At 45.4% G+C, this 13391-nt stretch overlaps 1 protein-coding gene across 11 annotated transcripts in view; it reads left to right on the top strand.

The window, feature by feature from the left end:
• Positions 1-13391, top strand: part of Sptan1 (spectrin alpha, non-erythrocytic 1) — a 72209-nt gene that overhangs the window by 44081 nt on the left and 14737 nt on the right. For 7 of the 11 annotated variants that reach the window (XM_075985662.1, XM_075985665.1, XM_075985657.1 and 4 more), the window contains 12 exons: positions 446-537; positions 787-931; positions 1017-1198; positions 5743-5842; positions 5956-6153; positions 6225-6371; positions 8847-8950; positions 9077-9239; positions 9556-9570; positions 11070-11201; positions 11433-11570; positions 13046-13150. In XM_075985662.1, the coding sequence (XP_075841777.1) occupies positions 446-537; positions 787-931; positions 1017-1198; positions 5743-5842; positions 5956-6153; positions 6225-6371; positions 8847-8950; positions 9077-9239; positions 9556-9570; positions 11070-11201; positions 11433-11570; positions 13046-13150 (1521 nt within the window). The remainder of the gene's footprint in view (positions 1-445; positions 538-786; positions 932-1016; positions 1199-5742; positions 5843-5955; positions 6154-6224; positions 6372-8846; positions 8951-9076; positions 9240-9555; positions 9571-11069; positions 11202-11432; positions 11571-13045; positions 13151-13391) is intronic. The other 4 variants (XM_075985666.1, XM_075985656.1, XM_075985660.1 and 1 more) reach the window with 1 other exon arrangement.

The following is a 13391-nucleotide window of genomic DNA, read 5'->3' on the forward strand; positions in this document are numbered from 1 at the left end:
GACCAGCACAGAGCAGTACTGAAAACCTTCACTGGGATTTCCAGTGAAGCAGGAACCTTAAGGACTCAGCTTTTTGCTGTCTGCATTGGCGTTTCTCACATCTGCTCTGGCCCAAGACTTGCTTGGTTGTAATGCTGAGAAGACTCCTAGGAGTTTCACTTGTAGCATAGGTGTCATGTGCCAGTGTATTGGAAAGAAGCTCAAAGTTAGTTTTTCCCAGTGTTGCAAAGAGTGTTCCTAGATTAGGCATTTGAGGGATTTTCAGGCCATTAGATATGACTGGTTTTGATCTCTGCAAGATTACTATTGGGGTGCACTGCTGGTGTATTTGCAAGGAACGTTGAAATGGAAAATTACAGGTGTCCTGTCACTTCCAATTGAATCATTTTCCTAAGGCCTGGTTATGGGTGTACCAGAACAGGCTGATGTTACTATTCTCCTGCAGGAGCTGAATGAGCGTTGGCGATCCTTGCAACAGCTGGCTGAGGAACGTAGTCAGCTCTTGGGCAGTGCACATGAAGTACAGAGGTTCCACAGGTGAGGGTTGCCTGGGGTAGGAAGAAATGAGGATTTTGCCCCTCATAGGTGGGGTTGCGAAGTGGAATATCAGCATAAGTAGCTATGTCTTGTTGATGTTTGGGCTCTTTAACACAGTGGATGCTCAGTTAATACTGCTGAGAGTGAATGTGTGTACCAGACACACTAGTGCCAGCCCAAGAGGTTTTCTCTGATTGCCGTGGGACAAAGGCAGTGGTGCTGGACACTCACTGTGTGTCTTGCCTGCAGAGATGCTGATGAAACCAAAGAATGGATTGAAGAGAAGAATCAGGCCCTGAACACAGACAATTATGGCCATGATCTAGCCAGTGTCCAGGCCCTGCAGCGCAAACATGAAGGCTTTGAGAGGGACCTTGCAGCTCTGGGCGACAAGGTGAGAGATGCTTGGGGAAGCTGAGGCCTAAGCTCTGCTGAGCACAGCTGTTTCTCTGGGCGTTCTTACCACTCTTTCCCTGTAGGTGAACTCTCTTGGGGAGACAGCCCAGCGCTTGATCCAGTCCCACCCTGAATCTGCAGAGGATTTGAAGGAAAAGTGCACAGAGTTAAACCAGGCCTGGACCAGCCTAGGGAAGCGTGCAGACCAGCGCAAGGCTAAATTGGGTGACTCCCATGACCTGCAGCGCTTCCTTAGTGATTTCCGGTAAGAACCAAGTATCTTAGTTATGTTTCTGTTTCTGTGATAGACCAGAATGACCAAGCCAACTTATATTAAAAAGAAAAAAAACAAAAACAAAACCTGGGGGGGGGGGGCTAGAGAGATGGCTCAGTGGTTAAGAGCATTGCCTGCTCTTCCAAAGGTCCTGAGTTCAATTCCCGGCAACCACATGGTGGCTCACAACCATCTGTAATGAGGTGTGGTGCCCTCTTCTGGCCTGCAAACATACACACAGACAGACTATTGTATACATAATAAATAAATATTTTTAAAAAACCTGTTTATTTGGGGCTTACAATTTCAGAGACTGAAGAGTCCATGACCATCATGGTGTGGGGAACATGACAGCGGGTATGGTATTGAAGCAGTAGCTGAGAGCTCACATCCTGAGAGACCTAACTGGGAATGGAGAGGGCTTGGGGAGCCAGCCCCAGGGTTGGTTACATCTCCAGGAAGCCCACACTCCCTAATCCTTCCCAAACAGTTCACCAAGCAGAAAATAAGCATTTTGATGTATGAGCCAATTTCATGCATATGCTTACCAAGTGTCATTCAGAGATTTTTGCTTCATAGGACCTCCTTTTAATAGTAATATAAAAATTACCACTTAATATAAAATATTCAAACTACCAAATACCAAAAGTCATTGGTCTCTGCACTTGGGTCTGTATCACAAAACATTGCCAACTATGTTTTCTTCTTCATATTTGACTTTATGTAGATACAAGTAATCTTTTCCATCAGCTGTTTTGATTTAAAATAATGTCAAGAGAAGTTGCAAGAGTGACTAAATCAACTGTGGTATTGTTGCCTGTAGTTTCTAGTTAATTTTGTGACCCTCATTAATTACAGGTTCTTTAGTTTCTGAGCAACAATAGATTGTCGGTCCCAGCATTCTCCTTATCACACCTATCATGAATTCATTAATACCTAAGCCTACTGGACTGTGGTGGTGCACGCCTTTAATCCCAAGGAAGCAGAGGCAGGTGAATCTCAAGAGTTTGAGGCCAGCCTGGTCTACAGAGCTACTTCCAGGACAGCCAGGACTGTTAGACAGTGAAAGCCTGTCTTGAAAAGATATATATATATACACACACACTCACATTTTCTTGATTGTCTCCAATATAAATTTCATAACTAGGGGGCTGGAAAGATGGCTCAATAGTTAAGAGCACTAGCTGCTCTTGCAGAGGTCCTGAGTTCAATGTCCAGCAACCACATGGTGACTCACAACCATCTGTTATAAGATCTGGTGCCCTCTTCTGGCCTGCAAGGACACATCCAGGCAGAACACAGTATACATAATAATAAATATTTTTTAATAAATATATTTCATAGCTAGGGTTCCTCAATCTTGGAGCAGGATCTCCACCCTGTCATTTTTTAGGAATATAAGCTAGGTGTCTTAGCAGATTTCCCATAATTATGCCTTTGTCTTTTCATGTCTGTTTGATACTTCACTGAGTTTGTGATGGTTTGTGGTGCCTGGCATTTGATGGTCTCAGATACTCCCTCTTCTGGAGGATGGGAGCTCCAGATGGTACCACACTACTTTCCAAATGTGGGTCTTCTAGAAAAGCAGAAAGTACACTTAACCATTGAGACATCTCTCCAGTCCACAGCTGTTTCTTCTGAAGAATTGTGGATTTTGTTTGGGATTATTTGTTTGTTTGTTTTTGGCTTTTTATAAAATACTTTCATTTTGATGGCATGTGGGCACCAGCGATATATGCTCATGAATGCAGGTACCTGAGGAGGTCAGAAGAGGAAGTGGAACTCTCTGAAGCTGAAATTGAGGGTGATTGTGAGCTACCTAGTATGAATACTAGAAAAGAAACTTAGATCTGTTACAAGAGTATTATTCAGGGGTAGGGATGGCTCAGCAGTTAAGAGCACCTTAGACCCAGGTTCAGTTCCCATCACCCCCTTGGTGCCTCACAAACATCTGTAATTCCGGATCCAAAGGATCCCACAATCTCTTCTGGCTTGTGCCTGCCTGGTACATAGACATACCAGGCAAAACAATTCATACACTTAAAATTATAATAAGTAAATCTTTATTAAAAAAAAAAGAAATAAAAAATAAGAGCAATAAGCACTCCTTTTTTTTTTTTTTTTTTTTTTTTTTTTTTTTGGTTTTTCGAGACAGGGTTTCTCTGTGGTTTTGGAGCCTGTCCTGGAAGTAGACCAGGCTGGTCTCGAACTCACAGAGATCCACCTGCCTCTGCCTCCCGAGTGCTGGGATTAAAGGCGTGCGCCACCACCGCCCGGCTAAGCACTCCTTTTTTTCCCACATAATGTATGGGCATTTTACTTGTGTGTATGTCTATGCCACTTATGAGCCTGGTGTCTGAGGGCTCAGAAGAGGATGCCAAATCCCTTGGAATTGGAGTTAGAGACAGTTGTGAGCCACCATGAGGGTGCTGAGGTGCTGAGAACTGAACCTGTTTGTCTTCTCTGCCACTAAGTATCCCAGTGTGGTTCTTCGTTTTTAGATTTTTTTTCTTCCAAAATCTTTTTTTTTTTTTTCTGAGACAGGGTTTCTCTGTAGCTTTGGAGCCTGTCCTGGAACTCACTCTGTAGACCAGGCTGGCCTCGAACTCACAGAGATCCGCCTGCCTCTGCTCCTAGAGTGCTGGGATTAAAGGCATGCGCCACCACCACCTGGCCCACAATCTTTTATTACACTGTTACTGCAGTTGTGTGTGTATGTGCATGCTTGTGTCCCACAGCTAGTGTGAATGCTAGAGGACAGCTTGGAGAATCCGTTCTCGCCATCGTGTATGTTCAGAAGGTTACTGCCCCACTCTCAGACCCCTTCTCTTTATCATTTATGTATTAAGTTTTTCTAGTCCTGGTCTTGGAACTTGCTCTGTAGATTAGGTCAGCCTAGAACTTAGAGACCACCTACTGCTGCCTCTGAGTGCTGGGATAAAAGATATGTAGCACCATGCCCAGCTCTCCTTCTTTAATAAAGAAAAAAAAATTTTTTTTTTTTTACTTTTTAACATCATTATACAAATTACATCATTTCCACCTTCCTATTTTTATGTCGTTGGTGGAACTCGCTTTGTAGACCAGGCTGCCCTCAAACTCAGAGATTTGCCTACGTCTGCGTCCTGAGTGCTGGGATTAAAGGCAGGTGCCACCATTGTGCTGCCTGTGGTTCTTTATTTAGTGTTTTTTTTGGTTTTTCGAGACAGGGTTTCTCTGTGGTTTTGGAGCCTGTCCTGGAACTAGCTCTTCTAGACCAGACTGGTCTCGAACTCACAGAGATCCACGTGCCTCTACCTCCTGAGTGCTGGGATTAAAGGTGTGAACCACCACTGCCTCCCAAGTGCTGGGATTAATGGCGTGCACCATCACCGCCCGGCCTTTATTTAGTGTTGAAGCCCTGAAAGCTTTTCCCTTTCCACATTAGCATGTCTGTTGGTATTGACTTTCTTCAGGGTATGTAGGTGGTCACTTTGCTGAGATTTTATTGGTTTAACTTCTCACACATACACACACACACACTCAACAATCCCTGAGCCTTAGGTGCAGGAGTTGTGTTGTAGATGTATCGGTTGGGACTGGGCTTCAAGACTCTGCATTTTGATAGGTTGTGGTTTTCTGTAATGATCTCTATCTATTGCAAAGAGAAGTTTGCTCGGTGATGGAAGAGAACTACACATACCCACCTAGATCCAGAAGAAGAATCCCCTTCCCTTTTTTTGGTAACACAAATAAGAGGCTATAAGACTCAGCCCTGTTTGATATATGACTAGGTTTAACCTAAAATAACCTCCTGAGGGCTGGAGAGATGGCTCAGTGGTTAAGTGCACTGGCTGCTCTTCCAGAGGGCCCAGGTGCAATTCCCAGCACCAGCGTGGCAGCTCACAACTGTCTTGTGACTCTAGTACCAGGGATCCTGACACCCACACCTGTAGTAATAGGGGCGGCGAGGCTGCGTCCCCAAACACCCCAGCCGCCTGCCCGGCTCGGCTAGCTTATGCCCAAAATAATTACACAGACACTGTATTCATTTAAACACTGCTCTGGCCCATTTCTACCTAGCCTCTTCTAGGCTAACTCTCGCACCTGGACTAGCCCATTTCTTATCATCTGTGTAGCACTGGTCTTACCGGGAAGATTCTAGCTTATGTCCATCCTGGGTCGGAGCTTCATAGCGTGCGTCTTCCCTGGAGCAGGTAGCATGGCGTCTCTCCTGAGTCTGCTCCGGAGAGGAGAGCTGCGGAGTCTGACCTCACTTCCTCTTCCTCCCAGCGTTTTGTTCTGTTTACTCCTCCCACCTATCTCCTAACCAATGAGAGCCAAGCAGCTTCTTTTAATTTAACCAATGACCTTCCTCCATCACACACCAAAAAACAAATGCACATAAAATAGAAAAAAGTAAAGTAGCTTTGACAGTTTAAAGTAATAATTATAAAAATAACCCCCTGAGGCAGAAGTGATGCAGCCATTTCCTGGGCAGGCATGTTTGTTGCTGGGTAGTGTAACGGGTGTTCCTCTGTTCATCTGGTTTCTAGTGACCTCATGTCTTGGATCAATGGAATACGGGGGTTGGTATCTTCAGATGAGCTAGCCAAGGATGTCACTGGAGCTGAGGCTTTGCTGGAACGACACCAGGTAGGTCGTTGGGGGCCTTAGAGGCCTTACCCCTCCCCGTCTGGGAACCAGTGGTTGATAACTAGTGTGGACATCTTCTGCATGTCACCTAATCACTTCTCTCCTCTTGGCAGGAACACCGGACAGAAATTGATGCCAGGGCTGGCACTTTCCAGGCATTTGAGCAGTTTGGGCAGCAGCTGTTAGCTCATGGGCACTATGCCAGCCCAGAGATCAAGGAGAAACTTGATATTCTTGACCAGGAGCGCACAGACCTGGAGAAGGCCTGGGTTCAGCGCAGAATGATGCTGGACCACTGCTTGGAGCTGCAGGTGTGTTTGAGTTTTCATCAGTTACTTCTTGCCAGCGGCCCTATCTTCACACCTACCTGTCCACTCTTTAGCTATTCCATCGGGACTGTGAGCAAGCAGAGAACTGGATGGCTGCCCGGGAGGCCTTCCTAAACACAGAAGACAAAGGAGACTCGCTGGACAGTGTGGAGGCTCTGATCAAAAAACATGAAGACTTTGATAAAGCTATCAATGTCCAGGTGGGTTCTAGACCATGAGGTCCTTGACTAGGTTTGCCTGAGTCACATCATAATTTGATGGCAGTTCTATCTTAATGACTAGGTTAAAAAGGAAGTTACAGACTAAGTTGTATTAGTTAGAGCTATTATTATTGACCTTCATAATATTCTTGTTATTCAGGAGTCAAATGAAGATGGAGCTCTAAAGTTCAAGAGCTCCCCAGCCTGGGCTACATAGAACATTCCAGGTTAGCCAGGACTATATAGTGAGACACTGTTTCCAAAATAAAACAAAAAATGCTATTCAGGTGGCCGGGATAGCTGTGTGTTAGAGTACTGCCTAGTGTGCTATAGGGTTCAGTCCCCAGTACTGCAAAGAAATATACATTCTGTTGGTCTAGATGCAGAGCTACGTGGTTAAGAGCACTTAAGTAGTGCTCTTGAAGAGCACTTGATTTCGGCTCCCAGCACTTTCTTAGGTGTTTCCCAAGTGTGTGTGACTCCATCTCCAGGGATCTAATGCCTCTCTCTGAGGACACCCACACTCAGTGTTTACATGAACCTACTCACATGAATTAATAACAAAAGTACAGTCCAGGACATATCCAACAAGTACTTCTTTAGTTGAGAAAATAAGAATTTAAACTGGGCCAGATATGAAAACATACCTTTATTACTACCAGCACTGGAAGTAGAAGCAAATAGATGTCTAAATTTGAGGCTAGCCTGGCTTACATGGCCAGCTCCAGGATAGCCAAGGCTACATAGTGAGACCCTGTCTCAAAATAGCAGCAAGAAACCTTGAGATACCAGCTTGGTGGGTACTCCTGTAATCTTAGTGTGTGGGAAACTGAGGCAGAAAGATGAAGTTCAAAGTCAGGCTGGGCTACAGAACAAAATTTGTCCCCAGCTGAACAATGGTGCATACCTTTAATCCCAGCACTAGGAGGCAGAGGCAGGTGGATCTCTGTGAGTTGGAGGCCAGCCTGGTCTACAGAGTGAGTTCCAGGACTGACTCCATAGCTACTAAGAAACTCTGTCTTGAAAAACCAAAAAAACTGAAGGGGGGAAAAACTTACCTCCAAAAAAGAGGAAAGGTTGTGGGGGCTCAGTGACTGTGGGGGCACTGACTGTGCTTCAGAGGACCTGGGTTCAGTTCCCAACACCCACACTGCAGTTCACAATGTGTCTATAATTCCAGTTCCAGGAGATCCAACACAACACCCTCACACAGACATGTAAGCAGGCAAAACACTGATTTATTTATCTTAAATAAAAAATAAAAATAAACAAATGATTAAAATTAAAAAGAAAGGAAGGGTTGCTACCCAGGGCTAGAGTACTGCTTAATGTGCAACAGGCCCTTGGGGCTCAGCACACAGCACCAAGACGACGTTTAAAACCTCAGGTGACTCAAATGAAGCCCATCGGACATAGTGCATGAGGACCTGGGTTTGATCCCTAGAATCCAAAAGCCTTGTATGGTGTGTTTATAATCACAGTGCGGGACTTTCTGGCAGCTGGCCAGTCGGCCTGATCTGTGAGACTCTGTCAGAAGACACAGTGGAGGTTCCTGAGCAGTGGCTCCCAAGCCTGATGTCTGGTGTTTATAAATATTCATATACATACACACTTATTGCACATACATATACATACAGAAAAAAGTGCTCAAAAGAGTTCTGTATTATTGTATGATGACAGAGCTGTAATTCCCTAGAAGAATGCTTCCTGACATATATGAAACTTCGGTTCAGACCATAGCACTGCAAAAAACAATGATGGTATTGGAAACAATTAATTTTTCTAAATTTATGAGTATTTATATGCTTGTCTCTTAAGTGTAGCATTATGTGCAGTGCCCTTAGAAGCCAGAAGGTGTCAGATCCTCTGCAAGTAGAGTATAGCAAGCTAATTGTTAATAGGCACATGGTTCCTGGGAAAACTTAAGTCCTGTGCAAGAGCCATCTCTCCAGCCCCCACATTTGTTCTGTTTTGTATTTTGAGATAGGGTCTTTCTGTTTAGTCCTGGCTACCCTGGAAATGGGTATGTGTGGTGCAGGCTGAACTCCCAGATACCAGCCTGCTCTGCTGAGATTAAAGGTGTATGCTACCATACCCAGCCACCCCCCAAAATTATCTTTTTAAGGGTGAAAATTTATGTTTGGTAAGGTAACACATTAAAACAAATAATAAAACAGATATACAACTGTGACTTAAACCATTTTGTTGCAAACAGAACAGTAGTCATTTTATGAGCCTCGTTTGTTGCTGTGGCATCTGCTGGTGTCCCAGCACCTACACAGCTCAGTATGACCTGAAGTCCTCTTGAACTAAACCCTACTCTAGTAATGATGATAATCAAGCTGGCTTCTAAAGTATCGGTGTGTTCCGATCCTGCCACCAGTTAGTTCCAAAGTGTAACCATCTCCTCTGAAAGTTAGCAGGCTGACAGGCTTTATCCAGTCCACCCCGACCTCTTTACCCATTTGTCCTCAGGAGGAAAAGATAGCTGCCCTGCAGGCCTTTGCTGACCAGCTCATTGCTGTTGACCACTATGCCAAAGGAGACATTGCAAACCGTCGCAATGAGGTCCTTGACAGGTAGGTGTCCTATGGTGATAAATAAACTCTACCAGTTGAGATGAAAGCCCACATGTGAGAAGCCACGCCTACTCAAGCTTCTTCTTTTCTGGTAAAGAACACTCAACATTTGATCTTCATTCATAGGTGGCGCCGCCTAAAAGCCCAGATGATTGAGAAAAGGTCAAAACTTGGAGAATCTCAAACACTTCAGCAGTTCAGCCGGGATGTGGATGAAATTGAGGCCTGGATCAGTGAGAAGTTACAGACAGCGAGTGATGAGTCCTATAAGGACCCCACCAATATCCAGGTGAGTGGACTGGCTCTGAAGTGCCTGTGTTACAGAAATGAGACTTAAAGGAGTTTGCCTACAAAACCATTCGCACCACTGTGAAGCTTACTTAGAAAGAGTCCCTGGACCAGTGGGCAAATGCTGCCGAGTTGGTGGAGCCATTTGAAAGCTGCTCCCTTGCTACTCTGTAGAAATTTGTCTGCTAAGAGTCCTACTCCTGTGCTGTTCCCAAGTGCTGAATTTCCTGGGGAAGTATGATGGCAATTGAGTCTTTAAATAGCTGAGACATGTTCAAATCAGTGTACTGAACTCTTCTTTCAATCTGTTTTTGTAGCTTTCCAAGCTGCTGGTAAGTTCTTTATGCTTTTAAGAGTTGTAGATTTGTGAGCTCTGGGGTCTGTGTTCTACGCTGGAATACTGTGACTGTGATCACGTAATGTCCACTGGTGTCTGTTCATCCATCACCATTCTAATCCCCAGTCACCCTCCATCCAAGTGTCCCTGTGAGATGTGGCTTTATCTGTTGTAATTAGCCGGCAGTCCTTACCTCTTCTTCCCCATTCCATCATCCATGCAAGTTCTGTACAGTGTTTGGTTTGGGGGCAGTAGTTTGACCACTCTTTTTCAAGGGATGCTTTTGAAAACAAAATATCAGCTTCTATATGTTAAAGACTGTGAGTTTGTTTTCCTGGGCTTAAGGTGTCGAGTGGCCTGGGCAGGGCAGGGCAGGCTAGCTTGGGATGAATCCAATACCACCTAGGCTGGTATCAAGAGGTGCTGGCCTAGAGAACTGGAATAGGAATACGTGCTTTTAAATCTAAGTAGACATTGCTGAGGAGGTCACAAAAAGATTATCTGTCATCACATGGCTCCAAGTCCCAGAACTAGGAAGAAGAAATAAACCTGTAGGAGAGTTTGTATCAACAGTGATGAGAGCAAATCACAAAGTGACTCTGTTGTCAAGATCTGTGCGTGAGACCTGTTGGTCTTGGTGCTGCCTTAGCAGCCAGGGTCCCCTCCCTGCAATGGTTACTGCCCCTGAAATGAAACATTGAATGCAGAATTCTTAGCCAAATAAATTATTTTGTTGGCTTTTTTTGTGGGTTTTTTTTCTTGTTGGTCTTTATGTTTGTCTGTTCTCTCCTAATTTTCTTTCTCGGTAACATTCTCCCCTGAGACTATTTCTCGCCCTGTATTTTTCCCAGAACTGTGTTACAGCTACTGTTACCCTCAAAATCATAGATCTTAAGTGTTTCAGCATCTTTAGTTTCTTAACAAATTCTTAGAAACCATACCAGGCCCCCAACTCTCTTATTCCTTAAAAAAATAAAATTCAGCCTGGGTTTTTTAACAGCCTCATGTTTTGATTAATGACAGATAGCAAATATAAGCCTACAAATCTTCATCAACAGAACCACTGCAGCCACCAGATGTTCCTGCTGTGGGGAAGGGGGATAGCCCATCCACGTTACCAGTCAGAACTTCTGTCCAGGAAGCATAAAAACATGGGTTGACAATGGACATGTGGTTAGATTCAGAATTAAAATTTACCTCAGTCTCCTACAGATTTTGAGGCTTTGCTCCCAGCCTGCTGGTGAGCTGTTCAGAACTGGCATTAACCCCACTGCCCTTGAACTAGTGTTGTCTCCTTTCTGGCCTAAACCCACCTCTGCTGAGCTCCCATAGACCCCAAACCATAGCACCACACAACCTGTGGTGGCTTTCTGTCAACGCTAATGCTTGCCTTGTTCCTTACCTTCCTAGTACTCACTCCTTCCTGAGCATCTCTTTTTCCTTAATGACAAGGCTGGCAAGAACTGCCTCTGACTGGTGGTTTGGTATTTTCAGAGCAAGCACCAGAAGCACCAAGCCTTTGAGGCAGAACTGCACGCCAATGCTGACCGAATCCGTGGCGTCATCGACATGGGAAACTCACTCATCGAGCGTGGAGCTTGTGCTGGCAGTGAGGACGCTGTTAAGGTATGGTCCAAGGACCCATACTGTCTCCAGAAAGAGTGGCAGCATGCTACTATCCACTCGACTAGAGCTGAAATACAGTGTAAGACCTACAGTCTGTAGAATCTGAGAACTCGGTTCCTGTGATTGTTTCCACTTCCTCTTTGATGGTCTCTAATTTGAGTCTTAGGGGTGGGTCTTTCAGAGATTGCCCCATCCCAAGTGACCGCCCCCCCTGCCCCGTCTCTTCCCAAGGCCCGCCTGGCTGCCCTTGCAGACCAGTGGCAGTTCCTGGTGCAGAAATCAGCTGAGAAGAGCCAGAAGCTAAAAGAGGCCAATAAGCAGCAGAACTTCAACACTGGAATCAAAGACTTTGACTTCTGGCTCTCTGAGGTAATGTGAGATGGTTCTTGTGCCCACATTTGGGTAATGAATGGGTCCGTCAGCCAGCCCCAGATTGTAAAGGGGAACCTCTTGAGAGCACCTTGAGCAGAAGTCCTCGTTGTGTGAGATAGGCTCAGATTGCTATTACAGAGTGAAAAGAGGCATAGAACAGAAAAGTGATTTCAGAAGACCCTGGCTGTCAGACCTCTCCCCAAGGGAATGTGTAGAGGAGGAGATGGGTGCCTCATAGTGGTTTCCACAAGTCTTCACCAAGAGGGAGTTGGAACTTAGGCACACTAGGAAACCCAGACAGCAGAGGCTCTAAAGAGGGTGATTTTAGAAACCACCACTGCGAACATTTCAGAGTCCTTTACCGGTCTGTTGTATGTGCGTGAATCGTTGCAGAGGTTTATTTTATCTGAGTTCATAGTGTCATTTTTCCTTAGTATCTATGGCAGAGTATTATCCCATATCACTAAATTCTCCCTAAACATTTGCATATGGGAGAGCCCAAAGATTCTTACTGTGATTGAAGAATTTCCTTTGAGAATGGGCTCCAAAAAGCCAGTTCATGCACTGATAAATACTAGTTTCATGGCCAGTAGCCCCACAAACTGCCCAAGCCACACATTGGGGGGTTGAGGGGAGGGTAGAAGGAGAGTGGGGAGAACAATGAGGGATTGAGAAGGTCAAGTTGGGGGAAGCGCAGAGAGGGAGAGCAAGGAAAGATATCTTGATAGAAGGAGCCATTACAGGGTTAGCAAGAAACCTGGCACCAAGGAAATTCCCAGGAATCCACAAGGATGACCCAAGCTAAGAATCTAAGCAGTAGTGGAAAGGGTGCCTAAACTGGCCTTCCCCTGTAAGCAGATTGGTAACAACCTTAATTGTCATCATAGAGCCTTCATCCAGTAAAGAGATACCTTGCTCAGCATGATACAGAGAGGAGGGCCTTGGTCCTTCCTCAAGTAATATGACAGAGTTTGTTGATGTTGACTCCCCATGGGAGATCTCACCCTCTCTGAAGAATGGATGGGAAATGGGGTGGGCAGAGCAGGAGGAAAGGAGGAAGAGAGAACTGGGGTTGGTGTGTAAAAAAAAATTCTGTCGGGCTGCCATTCAGGGGTCCCTAAAGTGGAGACTGCAGGGAGCATCTTAGCACAGTGATCACACTGGTTTGGTCTCTGTGCTTTTTACCCTTGTATCCAGAGAAGACTTGGGGCTGAGCCTCTATCCCTACTCTGAGCAGGACCCAGCCTAGTGGGCAGAATTGTGATTCCTTGGTGCACACATTTAATCCCAGCACTCAGGAGATCTATGTAAGTTCAGAGTAAGCCAGGTATACATAGATCTTGTCTCAAAAACAAACAAATAAAAACAATTACAAGAATAGACATGATTGAAAAGGCCCTGGAGCAGCTCCTGGCCACCTTGGGTTTCCAGAACGCTGTGACGCTGTGCATGTGTTGTGCTGCCAACTGCAGGTGGAAGCTCTCCTGGCGTCTGAAGATTACGGCAAAGACCTGGCCTCTGTGAACAACTTGCTGAAAAAGCACCAGCTGCTGGAGGCAGACATATCGGCCCACGAGGTCAGCAGGGCAACAGCGGGGGGGGGGGGGGGGTAGAGCGAACCTCAAGAGTGTCCCAGTATGTTGACAGGAGCTGGCATTGGTCAGGGAATGCCTGATACCTGAGGCAGCAGTTTATGGACTGGTTTCCTGATTATTCTCAGCCTAGGATATGCAGATCTTATCTATAAGTACTAATTATTTTGAAAAATCAGGTGCGTTCTTAGCTGGAAATAGAGCTCAGTGGTCAGCAGTTGCCTGT

Source organism: Microtus pennsylvanicus, chromosome 9 (assembly GCF_037038515.1).
Source record: "Microtus pennsylvanicus isolate mMicPen1 chromosome 9, mMicPen1.hap1, whole genome shotgun sequence".
Classification (NCBI taxonomy): Eukaryota; Metazoa; Chordata; class Mammalia; order Rodentia; family Cricetidae; genus Microtus; species Microtus pennsylvanicus.